The sequence below is a fragment of the Oryzias latipes genome, chromosome 12 (genome assembly GCF_053564925.1).
Source record: "Oryzias latipes strain Hd-rR chromosome 12, Olatipes_Hd-rR_3.1".
Taxonomy (NCBI): Eukaryota; Metazoa; Chordata; class Actinopteri; order Beloniformes; family Adrianichthyidae; genus Oryzias; species Oryzias latipes.
The window spans coordinates 18,340,481-18,357,579 of record NC_136248.1 but is presented as its reverse complement, the minus strand read 5'-3'; the positions used below and the strand labels follow the sequence as shown (position 1 = coordinate 18,357,579).

General features: G+C 38.3%; 1 protein-coding gene across 8 annotated transcripts in view; it reads right to left on the bottom strand.

The window, feature by feature from the left end:
• The window catches only part of LOC105357979 (uncharacterized), a 65,008-nt gene extending 48,630 nt beyond the window's left edge, over positions 1-16,378 (bottom strand). Inside the window, exons 1-4 of one of the 8 annotated variants that reach the window (XR_002874327.2) lie at positions 16,146-16,284; positions 14,943-15,011; positions 10,392-10,585; positions 4,952-6,752 (exon numbers count right to left, since the gene is read on the bottom strand). Coding sequence is in view for 3 of the 8 variants with exons in the window: in XM_078955831.1 (XP_078811957.1) it covers positions 14,943-15,011; positions 16,146-16,266 (190 nt within the window). In the remaining 5 variants the exon portion in view is untranslated. Of the gene's footprint in view, positions 1-4,951; positions 6,753-8,014; positions 9,064-10,391; positions 10,586-14,942; positions 15,012-16,145 lie in introns of those variants that run through there. The other 7 variants (XR_013659355.1, XR_013659356.1, XR_013659357.1 and 4 more) reach the window with 7 other exon arrangements.
• Between the last annotated feature and the right edge of the window lie 721 nt (positions 16,379-17,099).

The window sequence follows — 17,099 nt, the reverse complement described above, 5'->3', positions numbered from 1 at the left end:
TTAAAAATTTAAATACAAATATAAATTTTAAGAAGAGATTAGTTCTTGAAAATAAATCCTTGATCTAAATTCAAGCTCTGATTTCTTTAAGTCCTGATGTGACATTTAATCATTTTGTCTTTTTTTTGTAAAGAGAAATGTAAAAAAAAAAGAAAATCTGTTGTGCGAGTTATGTTTTGTATTTTGTGAGATTTCTCGACCACAGTTGTTTAAAAAAAAATGAAAAGATACTAAAATGCTCAAGTTATCCTGATTTGCACATTTTTCCTTTAGCCCGTTTCAAGTTTTGAAATAACAGACAATTCTCTGTCTTTGTGTTGGGCTTTTATAGGAAAAGTGCTTTTTAAATACAGTTTGATTTAATTTGTAGCTTTAAGTTGTATTGCTGCTTTTCTGTTTTCATGTCTTTGTTTGTGGGAGACCACTTCTGCATCCGGGGCAGATTCACTTCTGGATTTTGAAAACCATTTCTGATTCCCTCTGAAGGCACTAATGGACTCTGCAGTTTCCATTTTCTTTTGTTGGGTCAGTATAACTTTGCCACGGGCTCCTCTGTCCACTGCAACTATCTACTATATCAATTATGAAATATTACAGACAATATTTGCTATAAGCACATCAAATTAAGTCATTTACATTTAGATGGAACAACTGAAATTATAGAAAAAAAATTAATGCAATCTCAGTTTTACTTTGAGTCGATGAGAAAAAAGACCTTAAATGAAAGTGGAAGGAACTCCTAAAATTAGAGTTTAAACTACCCCCCCACACACACACACTCACTCACTCACACAAAGTAGAAAACATTTTTTAGAAAGTTTTGCATTTTTTATTTAGTGTGTTTTTTCTCCCGTGTATTTGGTCAGAGCTTAGTTTGACAGAAAAAAAATCTTTAGCAGTTTGTGGGGATAAAAAACTAAATATTAAAAACATTTTATTCACATTCTTTTTTCTTTTCTATTTTTCAACTGTTGGATAAAGTATAAATGTATTCAAACCAATCCTGTGAACAGTGCACTCCAAAAGAAGTTTCCATGTTTTTTTGCACCTTCAGTATGGTACGGCTTCCATTTTTCAGTATGTGAAATTGTATTTTAACCTCTGTTGCTGTGACTGACTTTCAACCTATTTGAAAAACCTCAGTGATCAGTGTAGTTTTGTTCATTTTAAAGTATTTTCTGTTTTTAAACACATCTATTGTGTTACAAAACCCAAGAGTGCAGTACATTTCCAAAGATTCTTTCTGTTTCCTGGGACAATTCTGATCTTTTTCTAATTAAACTCTGTTCATGAGTTTATCAAACTACTTGTATCTCACAAGAGTAATAAAATAGTTGTTTCTAAAATGTGGTATAAGTTAGGGTAAAGGGGAATACGCTAGATTTACATAAACGCTGTTTGGATTCACAATTGCCTTTTGAGGGATAAACAATAAATCAGGTGAGAAGTCTGGAAGTGACAAAGCCAAAGTTTGAACCTGACTGCCTTTTCAGAGGAATTCCCAGCTCTGTGGTTTGGCGGTCTGTGCCTTCCAAGAAAACCAGACGAGATAATTCCTTCCTTCATTTCTCTATCAAAATTCTAATCTTGATAGCAGCTTTACGCAAATGTTATTCTGGCAAAGTGTTTTCTTTTCCCCTAGCAAATAGTTACTTTAGTTTTCAGCGGAATGCTGGGACTATAGTTTACGGTGTTTGCTGTCTAGTATTTTATTTCACAGCACAGATGGAGTTGACAGAGATCAACCGTCTATTAGGATTAATATAAGTTTTTCTTGAAAAACATTTTATTTTCATATATATATATATACCAGGTCTTAGACCAGCTAATTCAGAATTGACAAAGCCTCTTGGATAAGAGGTGAAACGTCTTATAACTTTAAAAAACCAAGTCCAGATGACATCCCCTAAACCTACTAGAATTATTTTCAGGAAATTACTATAGTTAGGTATCATAAAGACTAGCACTAACATGTTAAAGTCAATCAAACTCAAAAGTTTCCAGAGACAAAAAAAAATCCCTTTTGGGGATTTTTAATCATAGATAGCATAAATTGGAATCCTCTGCAATAATTCAAGACCATCTTTTGCACAGTGAATAGAGAGAAAAAAAAGTCTGAAAAAATTATTTTAATTTTTAAAATTGAAGGGTTCAAATGATTTTTTTTTTCATTTGCAAATTTTATATGATAGAAAAATGTTGATTGCATTTATATGATGAAATGAACACAATGCAATTGACAAAAAATCTTATGTTGTACATTTGAGGATTTGAAACCAATAAAAATATCAGTGAAACATTTCTATTTATTATTGGCAAAAGTTCTACTCAAAAGAATTTAGACCACGTCTGCCCCCTGCTGGCAATAACTATTAATGCACGACTCGGCTCTCGTTCCAAATTTTTTCTTTCTTTTGTTTTGCAGAAACAAAAAGAGTCAGCCTTCTTTAGTTTAGTTTTTTTGGATTAAAAAAACACATTTTTGGTTTCAAAGTTTGTTTTTCTTGAATAAATAAAAACAAAAGTTTGCTGTTTGGAGCATTTCTGATCTAATTTCATTTCAGTGTAAGGAAACAGTTGCACTTAATTTTTTTCTATCTCTCTTTTTGTTGTTTGTTGTTGTTTTGGGGCATCATCTTTCTCAGTCTCACCATGAGAACAAATGAAAGAAGCAGAACATACATAAAAAGGCTGTTGGTTATTCTTTATTTGTTGAGAGTTTTACTGTAACCATTGTTGAACCAACACTTTTCACAAAATCTGTGTGAATATAATAAAAACATGGACATATGAAAGAAAAGACAAACTGTGAACAACAAATAAAACAAAAATATTCCAGGAATTTTGCAGTGGTGTCACTTATTAAAAGAGGATTCAAATGTTTTCAGTTTATTTTAAAATCAGGCTAATCTAGTAGATAAATGTGGGAATATTACAGAATATTTCTGTATGTAACCATTAGACTTTTACTTTCACTGAATCAAGAAAATCGATATGATCTGTGTTTATAAGATTACACTTGGCTTTCCTCAGTAACCTGTTGTTACTTTAAATGTCACACATATTTGGTCCTTGTTCCCAAAGTTAGGTATTAACTTGTGACATTTCCTCAATTACATTTACTAACTTCATGAAAAACATCTACTCACTGCATCCTATGTTTTAGCTTTTCTAATGGAAAACCAAGAGTCTTACTCACTTATATTGTTACTTTAGACTGTTTTTGTGTGGTCAGCCTTTACACATCAAAAATAAACTGATTATAAGTTTTATTCTGTTTGAAATGCATTTCAAATCACAATTTTAAAAATATTTTTAAGCTGTCTAAACCTATGGCATCAAAACGACAATGTTGAAAGTGTTACATCACTGCAAAGACTGAATCTTAAGAAAGGAAAAAAAACTTGTTTTAAGAAAAACGTCTGTAACGCAAGAAGAATAATCTCATCCAAAACATGTGCATGTGCTGCAAAATGTAGGAAATGGGTCTTTGGCTTTGAAGAAAAATGCTACTGATAGAAATAAGTAATAGGTTTGTAGTTTTTATTGTTTCGTTTTAGTGGTTTTAGTTGAGCAGTTGTCTAACATGTTGGATAACTGGGCAACTGGTGGTAAAAAGTTTAATCAGAGGGGGTTATTATGAGAATAGCTCTTTCAGCACATATTCTTATTTTTTGCTGCACAACAGCATCTAGTTGCTGTGATTGGATGGGAGAAAAAAGATCAAAAAGCATTGAAGTCATAATAAAATTTCGTGTTTGACTTTTTTAGATTTTCAATTCAAGTTAATCCACTACAGCTGGAAGAACACAAAGAATTTGATTTTGTAGGCAATTGTCAAAAGCAAAAGAAGTCCAAACTCTTCTGTACAGAAAAATAGGACATTATTTTAATTTTTTTTTAATAACATTTTGACAACTTTTTGTGGAAATCCGGCCTTTGGTTGAGGTGACACGTTTAACATTTACGAAAAAATTTCCCCAAAACGTTTTCTAACTTCATGTGTCTGAACCATGAAGTACAATTTTCTAAATGTTACAGAAAACGTGACAAAACCATATTATAAACTAAACATTTCGGAAAGGATTGTGGTGCATTAAAGGTTCAAATAGAAAAACGTAAAAAATGCATTCATTTGGGCAGTGGTATTTTTAAACGCTGGTATTACTGGTATGTGTTTTATATCTGATTGTATAAACCAGTTTTTCACAATAAATCTGCAATTGTACAAATTTACTCTTAAGAAATAATTTTCCAGAAAGATCAGACTTACAAAAGGGTCAATTTATGATTCTTACGTCTGGGCTTTAAACGCGGCGTGAGGATCCCGGAAATGTAACCATCATAGGTTGGTGAGTGGGTTGAATTTGAACTATTGACTATAGAGAACTCTATATAACTCATAAAGAATATAGTTATAAATATATAGAACTCTATGTACAGTCAATGCTGTGAACCAGTATCTGCCAGATAATTCAGATAAGCCACATTACCAACCAGAAATTTACTGATGGCTCCTATTTGCCTCCAGAATAACAAACAAAAAATATCGGATTCTATGTCACAGAGCTGCGTAAGCAGCTGCCCACATTTGATACAAATCCTCTATGAACTCTTACATTAGTTAGTGATTCATCTATGTAAGTATTTACTTGCATTTTATTTTTTATTTACCCTTTACGCTGTTGAGCATCTAACAGCTATATAAAAGGTTAAAAAAGGTTAAACTAAGTTAAGAAAATTAGTAAAAGGATAAAATCTGGCTCTTTTGTTCAGTTCTTCAGTTTGGTTTCTCTTGAAGTCAAGTCCTGTGATGTCAAATGGCTTGTAATTCACTTGTCTATTTTAAAAACTGTGAAAAAACATTTATTTTAACCAGGTATGTTATCTAGAACAAGTTCTCCTTTACAATATTGACATGATGGAGGAGGAAAAACACGAGGGCAGAGAAAGCAGTTTATGACTATAATTATGTCAAATAAAAGTCATACAAATACACAAATAGAATGTATCAAGACATTTTTTTCTAAAACATGAGCAGGTTTTACACAACATATTTATTAAAAGGTTTTCAAAAGAGACAACAGGCTCAGTTTGAACACTTTTTGCTGCAGAAAAATTGAGTTCTTCATGTATGGATTTGATGTAGCGAACATTGGCTGCATGGAAGTGGACCAATGTGCTTTAGGAGTTATCAGGTTAATAACTCAAACTTTTCCCTCCCTTTTCTAACCAGCAGCAGCAGCCTTAACAGAGGGCCTTCATTTGGAATTGACATAACTAAAAAAAAAAAATGCATCGAAACTGTAAAACATCACAAACTGTCAGCGGTACCCACCACAATTGGCACACATCGTACCTGATGACAATGAATTTTGGGCATAGTGAACGGCCCATGTTCATGGATTGATGGCCACGTTCTAATGCACACTGATAGCAGGGATTAACGACACACGGATGTGTGCACGTAAAGCCCACAGAGACTGTCATCTTATTGCCTAATAGTCCTTTTTCTGCCGTATGGCTCCGCAGGACAGGGAAGTTTTTGGGATGCACAATATAAAGCTGGCATCTCAATTGCTGCCTCGTCTGAAGACATTCTTCAATGGGCTGAGACCGCTCTGGGGTAAGAAAGCTGTCTTAGTCTATTTGTTCTTGTTTGAAAATAATCTGTATCGCCACCAAGAGGGCAGTAGAGGCAATGTCCAGGGTGGAAGCCGTCTCTGGTGATGTTCTGGGCTTTACTGAGGGAGAGGGAGCTGTAGATGTTAGGCAGAGATCCACTCTGATGTGGTAGGTGGTGTCAAGGATCTGCTCAAATCTGCGTTGTCTTCATCGCCCTCCCACAGACAAAGCTTCCCACTATGACAGTGGGAAGCTCCTTAGCTGTCCGGGCAGGGGAGGGCATTATTAGCTTAGGGAGCCCTCCCATTTTCAATGGAACAGTGCTGACCGGAATAGTAAGCACGACCAAGAGGAGCGGCAGGAACCTTAAAGGCCTGGGAAACCGGATGTACATCCAACACAGTGCATCCATGATGGTAAACTCCCGTTGTAGTTGGTCAGTGTGTCCGTGAGAATCGTTCAGAACTTTCTGACTGCAGCTTCTCCTGTTTTTCTTTCAGCAAGGATTCTCAGGGGGTCCGTTAATAAATTTGGTGAGTGATGTTCATCTGACATTCAGAGTATGACACTGTGATTGGTCATTAAGAAACATAAAGGAAACAGGTGCAGCCGTGTCACTTCCTGTATGTGTGAGCAGTGAAGGTCAATCCAAACTGTCATCTGTACGATGAAGATGACTTGGTTCTACTAACTCACTGGTTTAACTAAATGGGTCCAGGTCATTTTATTTTTTAGAACCATATTGTTTTTTTATGTCCTTCTGCAGTTCTGGACTGAAGGAGCAGATATTTTTTAGTGATTCTTTCTATTTACACCTTTGACAAAGCTGCCCACCTCAGTGACGCTTGGGAGCTCTTTAGCTGTGTGGCCAGGTGAGAGTGTCCTGGCCTTTGGCAACCCTCCAGGTTTTGAGGGAACAGTAACAGAGGGGATTGTCACCACAGCGAAGAAGAAGGGTGACAGGATAAAGTCCCTGGCCTCCAACCGGACATACATCCAACACAGCGCCTTCATGATGGTGAGCTCCCGATGTAGTTGGGTCAGCGTGTCCGTGAGAATCGTTCAGAACTTTCTGACTGCAGCTTCTCCCCGATTTCTTTCTGCACGAATACTCGAGGGCTATAGCACTGAAAGAAAAACAAAGTTGGATTTACGTAAAAAAAACATGTACATTGGTTGCGTGTCATAAAGTAATGTTTTCGAAACAACTTTATTTTCTTTTTTATACGTAACTTTTTGTATTTTACAAACCTTTTTTTCAAATAAAGATTTGATATATTTTTTAGATTAGACCAGTGCTTCTAAATTATTTTTTGCCAGACCCCCGTAGGAAAAAGAAAATGTTTCGCGTCCACCTTAACACCCCCCCCCCCCCCCCCCCCCCACACACACACACACACTTGCCCGGTAACAATATATATTGGATAAGTATAAAAACTGTGTATAGCTAAAATTGTATCTTTTAACATTAACAAAATAAGAAAGCAGTATAAATCCACTTTCAACAAATATTACATTTATTTAGCCACAGAAACCCTGATCTAGTTTAAAACAGAAAAGAAGCCTAAAGTGCATGAAATAAAAAAAAAAATCTGTCAGTCCTTATTTAAACTAGAAACATTTTGACCAACGGAACTATTTGATGCTGAGAAAAATAATTCAATCAAGAAATAATATTAAATTCTAAATTATGGATAGTTTATTTATGATCTCATAAAGTGCAGCTGTTTTCCTGCAATACCAGCTGTCTTTCTGTCTGTCTGACACCAACTAAACCACAGGCAGACAGAGAATCCATTTATGGAAAATAAAGACATGTCATCAAAATGTCTACAAAACTTCATAAAGCATGACATTATTAGCATGAGCTGAGGAACCTAAAGGCACATGATGATCCTGGTGTTGGGCAACAGGCAGCTTTCCGCCTGCCCCGTTTCACCTGGCAGACAGAGCCCACACCACCCATCCCCTTTCGTTCTCACACACAGCCGTGTGTGACACGAAACGGGAGCAGCTGCACGGACGGGGATTCAAAGGTTTCAGGCTGTCACACAACTCATACATCTCTCGCACAGACTTGAGTGTCAAGTAAACGGTGCTGAATCTGGTTTCAACCATCTGAAGCACTGTTTTTTTATTGTTGTGCTGCCAAACCAGATTGCTTGATGAAACGGACAACACTCTTGGCTGCACTAATTGTTTCTCCGATGTCTGGGGCGTCTGCAGACAGTGCGTCCTTGTCCAGGCCATGCCGAAGTACGGTGTTGATCACATGATCAAGGCACGAGAGGCGCTTGTAAGGCTCCAAAGCCTTCACAATGTTCCTGCCCTGATCTGTAACCCACACTATTCTGGATAAAGATGAAGGTTCCAAACCAAATCTATTTACCAGAAGCCGGACCAGTTCTCTTCTTATATTCTTCCCCGTTTTGGCATCTTCTGCTGGAAATACAGAGGTGGTAAGTGTTCTTCCAACCAAGCTGAAGTCTGTTTCAGTAAAGTGACAAGTTATTGCAATATAACTCATCTTTCTGTAATCATCCGTCCACATATCAGTACTCATGGCGACGTCACAGCCACCTGCCAGAGCGTTCTTTACCCGCTCAATTAACAAGCTCCTTTCTTCCTCAGCCTTCTTGCCGCACGCCTTTGACACTTAGGTGTAATGGGGGAGGACCGAGTCGACAGGTATGCGCCCAAAAGTTGACCCAACATTGATCAAGTCTTGGGCTAGACTTTTAAAACCTTCGCCAGAGACTACGGAAAATGGTCTAAGGTCCTGACAGCAAAAGTCCACGCACTTGTCTTTGATGGCCTGCTTAGCGCGAAGAGGGGCGGTCCTTGGGACAAATGATAATATAGATGTTTGACGTACATCACTTTTGCCATTACAGCTGTTTAAATGCCTGCTCAGCGTCGAGGTGCCACTCTTTTTGCTCTCATATGAAAGCAAAGCGCCACATTGACTACATTCAGCGAAGCCAACACAAGTTTCTGTATCATTTTCCACTATCAATTTGAAGCTTTTCCACACTTCCGGCGGTGCGTGTTTGCCTTTTCAGTTCCCCTGTCTTTAGTTTATCTTTGACTTCTTGCTGCTCCATATCGGGGATACCTAAACAAAATAGATGCGGACTTGCGGGGGGAAGATTACATTCACGTGGGCAATGCGTGCCCAGGCTCTGCGTCTGCGCACCGCGCTTCCTGTTCAGTAGTAGTTAATAAAATAGCAATTACCTTACAGCGCCTTCTCTGTTTTAACCAAATTATTAATTTATAACAAGTATTAATTTGTTTAGTATCCACACATCGTTTTAGTATACATTTTTATAAACATATATTTATTTAAAAAGTCAGCGAGAGAGAAGCTCGGCCCGACCCGAACATAATGTCTTCATTTTAGTGCCCGATCTGACCTAGTTCTGACTCGGGCTCAGGCTTTAGATCAGGGGTCGGGAACCTTTTTGGCCGAGAGAGCCATAAACGCCACATGTTTTTTAATGTAATTTCGAAAGAGCCATACAATGATGTTGTGTCTCTTTCCCACACTGATGCACGGAGACTTAACCTCTTACTAAGTTCTTTATTCTGGTTACTGTAGACCACAACAAACGCCGTACAACTAATTCATCAACTCCTGAATCTCTCCTGCCGAGACGAGAGCGCTTCTCCCAACTTTATATTCACCTGCCCCCGCTCCAGCCCTCCCATTTCCCTTATTCGGCCCATAGCTGAACCCCATTGGACCAAATTACCTAACAACAGGCTGAGCGACAGAACTGAGAGCCAATCAGATCTCTGCTTGATGCCTTCAATGAACCCCAGAACTTTTAACGCTGCCCAATAGCCAAGTTAAACTCAGACCGCGACAATTTTTTTAAAACTAAATATACAAGTGAATGTGTACATTTGATGTAATTTCAACATTTTTAAAGTACAATAAGTCTGTGGATCCTTTTTAATAACATTGTTATGCTGTTGCTAATAAATGATGAGTATTTCTCGTGGCAGATTTGTTGATTGTCTAGTCTGGTTGATACGTGGTGAGTTTCTGCTTCATGCAGGCGTTGAGACTTTAAACGTGATCGTAGGTCTGAATGTTCTGTAGATGTGAGACAGACTGATCACATGCAGACGGGGAGCCAAACACACACTCACACGCTGCAGTGAGTGACGGGCATTGGGTTATACGTTTTTACAATCCCTGAGCGATTCACCTGCAGCCTGTCCCCACAACACCTCAGTCACACCCCCTGCTTTCTTCCTCACACATCCCGTCCCCGCAACTGCGCGATCTTTCTCAGAGACGAGAGCGCGCAGTTTTAGGCACGGCAATTCACAGGTTTCCGGGTGGTACAAACTCTGTGAAATAATAGATAATAGTAAACTGATAGTTTTTTCTCCAAGCACCGCTACTACTGCGCGCCTCTGGCATCGCATCGCGCCCGAAAAGGACTGGTCTAATGAAAAAAAAGTATAATTAAAGATTTGTCTGCGAGCCACATGTGACCATCAAAAGAGCCATATATGGCTCGCGAGCCATAGGTTCCCGACCCCTGCTTTAGATCTTATCTCTAATTGTGGGATAAATAAAAGTATCAATTATTATTATTACTTAAGATCACATAGAACCTTCGCTTCTGCGAAGTATAACTCTATATGGTATAACTCTATTTACAATAGTAATAGAATCAGAATAATAAGTGTAATAATAGCTATCCATTATGAACAACAGGAAAATGGATTTGTTTCCATTGCTCTCATACATTGTCATCTTCTCCCGGTCAGCAGAGCTCCATGCCCGTTTTTCAGAGGAGATGGTATGTCCCTGATATTGTGGATGCCACTTTACCGGCGTTGGTTCAAATAATATCGTCCCGAAGGTAAGTGCCTTAACCTCTGTTCACTGAGTTGAAGGCTGGCCATAGTGATGGGATGTTGATGCCTCAGCTGTATTTATCTGGACAAAAATAATCAGAATGAAGAACTGTTAAGAATAAAAATGCATCATGTAAACATTCATTTTGAATTCATTTCAAATAATTGATCTCTATGTTAAGTCGTTAAGTTTTTTAGGTTAGACAAACATATATATCAAGTACTTTTTTTAATATATTGACATAATGTCTAATATTTAAATTTCCCTTTTAATTACTTGAATTATTAGGTCATGCAATAATTAAATACTTGTGTTTACTGTATAACACAAACAAAATGTGTAGGTTTTATATTATTCCACACTATAAAAAAAAAACGTTTTCTGCCATTATAAATGCTTCTTTTTTACTGCACCAAATAATTTTGCATTGACAAAGATTTCATTATGCAATTTACAGGGCTCCAGACTTTCCAGATTTTGCGACCAAAATTTGAGAGTGTGCGACTGCATTTTACATCCAGTCGCACATGTGCGACCAGTAAATTTGCCTCCCCCACCCTCCGTATTTTTTATACATTAAACATGGAAGGGGCACGTCAATGATCAATGAAATAATCAATGAGACGCGAGCGCACACGCACGCAAACACACGCACACATACTCATGAGACGCGAGCACACACTCTCGTGATGCCCGTCTGTGAGGCGGCCAATGCGTGTAAGAAGAATAGGGAAAGTCACTGTAAGTGGCTAAATGCGTGGAGGGGGAGGGGCCTAGAGATAACCGAGCGCGCGTAAACGTCTGTGGGAAGGAAACGGAGACAAATTTCATCACAACCTGATGAGCAAGCGAACTATTGATTCGTTCTTCCGACCTGCAGCTAGTGTACCAGTGCCAGAGTCTACAGCAGGGGTCTCAAACTCGCGAAGCAAACCACGGCTCTCATGCACGGCTGTAACGTCATGACTCCGCTCCCGCGGGAGATGGTCAGCTGAGGAGCATAAATGTCCCACACCTAAATGCGTGACAGCTAACGGGGCTCTAACATTAAACACGTGCGAGCAACAACACTATTTCGTCTTAGACACATTTAAAACAGGTGGGTAAAATGCAACGATAGACGTGTTTAAGATGAACCAGCGCCGCGCCTGGATAGTTGGGGGGGGGGGGGGGGGGTTTGAAGGCGAAGCTGCAGCGAGACTTAAGGAGAACAGGAAGTTGTTGTCCTTAACATTCAATTTACTTTTAATATGCCTCTTCCCCTTAGTATGATCTGTGATTTCTGATATTATATCTTTTATAATCATTTTAATGTTTTGTAATGTATGTAGCCTTTTTTTAATCAGTTGGCATATGAAATTGTTTTAATTGATCACTGAACTACAAAAACCCATCAGGACACATGTCCCATAATGCATTGTTTTGTAGTCTGTAGGGCAGCTTTCAGTCAGTGCAGTACTAAATTTCCAGCTGCGTTCGCTCTGGTTGGGGTTTTGCTCCCACCCATTTCTCATGATATTTTTGTTTTGATTGACAGGTGATGTTGGAGCAAAAACAAAAATATACGTCTCACACCAGGTGATCTGAACAGCGTTGCGTCCATCTGGGTGATCTCAAACACGCTTATTGTGCATCTTGGCTGCACCTATTTGGTGTCACCAACATGAATTTCCATCCCCTAATGTTTACATACATTTAAGTATTGTTTGTAATTGTGAAATGACCAAGAGGTTACTACGGTAATCACTTTGTTACTAAAAACCTTTTTTTATTCTAAATGTATGGTATTTTGTTTACTATTTGTACTGTCATGACAGCGATGGTGCTGTCAGTTTACCTTCTTGTTGCATCTTCAAGAGTACAGAATAAAATGTGACACTGAATTTGAAAAAGCACATTGTAATTTCTGCATCTATTATTAAAGTATTTATTAGTAATACAGTGGAAATTAGTAGATCTGGTTAGCATGTTGATTTACGGTATGCGCCCTTAAATTTTCTGGTTGTGCCCCTAAAATTTTCAGTTCCCAGGCGCGGCGCTGGTTCATCTCAAACACGTCTATCGTTGCATTTTCCCACGTGTTTTAAATGTGTCTTAAGACGAAATCGTGTTGTTGCTCGCACGTGTTTAATGTTAGAGCCCTGTTAGCTGTCACACATTTAGGTGTGGGACATTTATTCTCCTCAGCTGACCATCTCCCGCGGGGGCGGAGTCATGCCGTTACAGCCGTGCATGAGAGCCGTGGTTTGCTTCGCGAGTTTGAGACCCCTGCTGTACACTCTGGCACTGGTACACTAGCCGCAGGTCGGGAGAACGAATCAATAGTTCGCTTACTCATAGCTCAGACGCACGCACATATCAGGTTGTGATTATATTTGTCTCCGTTTCCTTCCCACAGATGTTTAATCGCGCTCGGTTATCTCTAGGCCCCTCCCCCTCCACGCATTTAGCCACTTACAGTGACTTTCCCTATTCTTCTCGCACGCAGTGGCCGCCTATCACGAGAGTGTGTGCTCGCGTTTCATGAGTATGTATGAGAGTATGTGTATTTGCGTGTGTGTGCGCTCGAGTCTCATTGATTATTTCATCGATCATTGACGTGCCCTTTCCATGTTTAATGTATAAAAAATACGGAGGGTGGGGGAAGCAAATTTACTGGTCGCACATGTGCGACTGGATGTAAAATTCAGTCGCACACTCTCAAATTTTGGTCGCAAAATGCGACCATTTAGTCGCAGTCTGGAGCCCTGGTATGTCAATGTTTGAGTGTCAACTCAAGTTATGAATGTTAAATGAAGTATGTACAGCTCACATTGTGAAGTTAAAATGTCTGGATTACAATACTCACCTGTACTACTTTAATTCTACTTTAATAATGGGATAAAATTAATTTGTAACTTCAGAGTACATTTTTGATTTAAAACTTTTATCCACTTACCTTGAACCTTGATATGGAATTGTTTGACTTGTGTACACAATTTGAATTCTATTTGAAACAGCTATTTGATTTTTGATAAGAATATTGTTTCTCTTGTTTTTACTTTCTACAATGATGATTAATCTGATCTATTTCAGTATACCCAGTGAAATGACTGTGGTTTGTTTTTGTTCAATTCTTGATTTGTTTTTTTCTGACCCTTTCTAGGTCAGGTTTTTGTTAGGTATGCTTTGATCTACAACTTGATGGCGAGCTACCCAAATCTGAGATCCTGATACTTCCACCCTCAATAACAACTCCTCACCTGCAGCAAACCTCAACTACATCCCAACCAATAGACTTTTGGAAACCACTCAATAGGACTCAGACCCATATCCCGATTCCTTTTGTTGTTGTTTTTTTGTATTCTTTAAGTGTCTATTTTCTGTTAATACAATCGATTGCATTTTACTTTCATCGCTGTCTTGTTTTCATTTACATACCTTGGGCTCCCTGAGACGAATTCTGATTATTACGTCTAGTCCCATAATCTTGGAAGCGTTACATGGGTTAACAAAAGGCTGGGAGGGAAAGAGGCAGAAATAATGTTTGGACGTCTTGGCGGAACATAAAAAATGTTGCGGGTCTTGCATCACTTACATTAACCGAATCCTAACTGACATTTGAAGATGTAATTATAGTTAACGACGGTTTTAAAGTCTTAAAATAATGGTAAAACCGTTAACAATAATTATGTCTTCAGACTGTAATGCTGCCCGTATGGATTGGCTACCTACAGTGGATGATCCTTTATTTTATTTATTTATTTCCATTTTATAAAGGATTATTCAATTTGTACATGTCTTCCCTGAGAGCTTTCTTTCCCAAATATTTCCAGACATCAGAGCTCAATACAACTGGCTGACAGATCAATTTAACGCAGCAGCAGCTAGCAGCTACTGGTTTGAGCTCTGCTGAGGATCAGTTCATTGAAACACTCAGACTCCACCCAGAGGATGGGGTTTACAGCACAAACACTGAAATCTGCTGGGTGTGGAGAGGGAGCATCCACTCATGGGGCAGAAGGATGAGGGCATTCTGCTTCCAATCTACGTTATACCTTTGTGAGATTTTCTGCTTCTGCCACTTTGAAAACAGAACAGAGCTAGGCTTAATAATGAGCAAGACCTGAGAGTTGCAGTAACAAACCTGCTAACTCGTTTTGAAAAGATGTGTAACACAAAGACACATGTAGCAATCAACAATACTTTGTGTTTCTTTTTACACATAGGTTCAAAGTTATTGTTCTTACAAAGTGAACGATTCATTCATTTTCTTCCGTTTGTCCCTTTCGGGCTCCGGGCTGCCAGAGACTATACCGGCCACTTATGGGCGAAGGACAGGTGAATGATCCTTTATTTGTCTGGTTTCTAGCATCAGGAATGTTTAAGATTTTGATATGGTTTGACATTAACTTATTTTGTCAGTTTTTATGGCAAATGCATGATGAGGGGGACCCACCTGACTCATTGAAGACCAGAGCATGTACATCACCATCAGGGAGGAGCAGTTGATAGTGTGTGATGAGCTCTGTAGTCAGGACAGAGATTTCTGAGTTAAATGTTACATTTTACATAAAATAACGAGTAACACTTCCACAGCTTTTTTGCATTGTTGTACTAACTAAACGGGTCGCGTTGGTTTGAAATCAAAAGCTGCAATAGAAAAAAAAAAACTGAAGAAATTACAACTACATTACACCCCCCACCGCACCCCTCCCCCCACAGGATTCAACCCGCCCACTGAGATCCCCGCGAATTTTAAAATGGAAACTGCAAACTAAACTAGCATATCGCGAGTAAATAAGCACCCCACCCAGATATACGGCATTCCCTCATTTATCCCAAAATAGGTGAAATTTGTGAAGTAGGATTCCCAACGTTTTAAGACTGTAAAACTTATTACTACACACATTATACACTTTTGTTCCCCAAGGTCATGATGGATATATTATTCTCTCCGTTTTAAACTCTCAAAATTAAAATCTTAACAGAAAAATAAGTTCTGCATAATGAAAACCAAGCTCTGCTTGAAATCGAAGATTTATTTAATCCGAACGCATGCTGTGCACGAGACGAGCACGGTAAATGATTGACAGCCAACAGCGACACTGAAGTACACCGTCTGCTGATCAAATAATGCCATCCTAGCTAAGTCATGGGTGGAATGGTATTGAAGAACTAAAATAATGTCAACAGAAGCTCCTCACATTTTATTATACTTCAAATTCGGTCTCTACAACGCAGATTTTAGCAAACAGAAATCCTCTCTAAGTGACGTTGAATTCCTAGAGTTTTCCGCCTGTGTGGGGGGGGGGAAAGAAAAACAGTGTCCACACGCAACGACTGCCCCCATCAAGAGCAAATTCCCAGGCATAACTACTTGCCACTCTTCCCTGCGCATCATTGGAACTCACCGCGTTACCGCTGAATCTGCCTGCGGCGTCAAAATACAACACACCGCGCACACCTCCCCCTACCTGGCTGTCGTTGAGGGCTGCAGGCAGCCGGCAGGAGCAAAAAGTGGCGCGCATAGCCTTAACTTTGATAACTATGATAAAAAAATAGATTACAAAGCTATTCTCTGTGAAAACTATCAATATTTATGATAAATATGACGTCTCTCGCTTCCCTAAATTCACATGTTAGAGTAAATTCAACTTACCTATAACAAGTTTCTCCATCCAGCAGGTGCTTGGAGCTTCTCTAAAATGGCTGACTCCAAAGATTCTCCTTCTGGAAAATGTTTCGACAGACGGGGTTTTCTTTCCAGAATTAAGGGGCATGACGGTGATTTAAAAAAAAAACTTTATTAACAAATATTGCACATACAAAATACCAAACGCACAACTCCACACTGTGTGCAAAATACAATTTTGACGTTCGCTAGGAAATTTAAAAAAAACAACATAATAATAACAATGTAAAACAGGTTAAGCAAAAATAAAACAAATGTAATAAAGGCAAAGGAATCTGTTAAAATTTCAAAAGAGACCATGTTTCAACTGTTCTGACAGCTTTTTTGTTAGTGGAGGATTTTATACTGTTTACATACAATACCATTTCTTTCTGAAAAACATAAAATACTGTTTTTTTGTTGGCATATTTACACTTGTGTATAAAGTATTTAGCCATAATTATAATTAAATTAACTACATACATTTTCTCTGCATGAAGTCTCCCTTGTGTAAAATATCCAAAAATAATATGCTCATAAAATAATCTATAATCTTCACATAGATGAGTTCTTATAAAAAGTATCAAATCTTTCCAAAATAGTTGAGTGAAGGAACAATACCAAAAAAGATGGGGCACAGTTTCTGGTGAAGAATGAGAAAATGAACAGTTTATGTCCAGGTCTTTTTAAAACTTAGTAAACAAGTGTTTCACTGGATAACATTTATGAAGAATTTTGAAAGAAATATCTCAGATTTTATTGGTGATGAAATACTTTGTGCCATTTGAAAACCAAAAGTCATCCCCCCATTGAGCTTGCAAAAATTTGCATCCTTAGCAAGTGAATGAGATTCCTGAAAAAAAAAAAGTCTATTTTTTGCTGTTTAGCAAATAAAAATAAGGCCTTACGCTTTACATTATTCCTTAGCCCTCTGGCATTTAA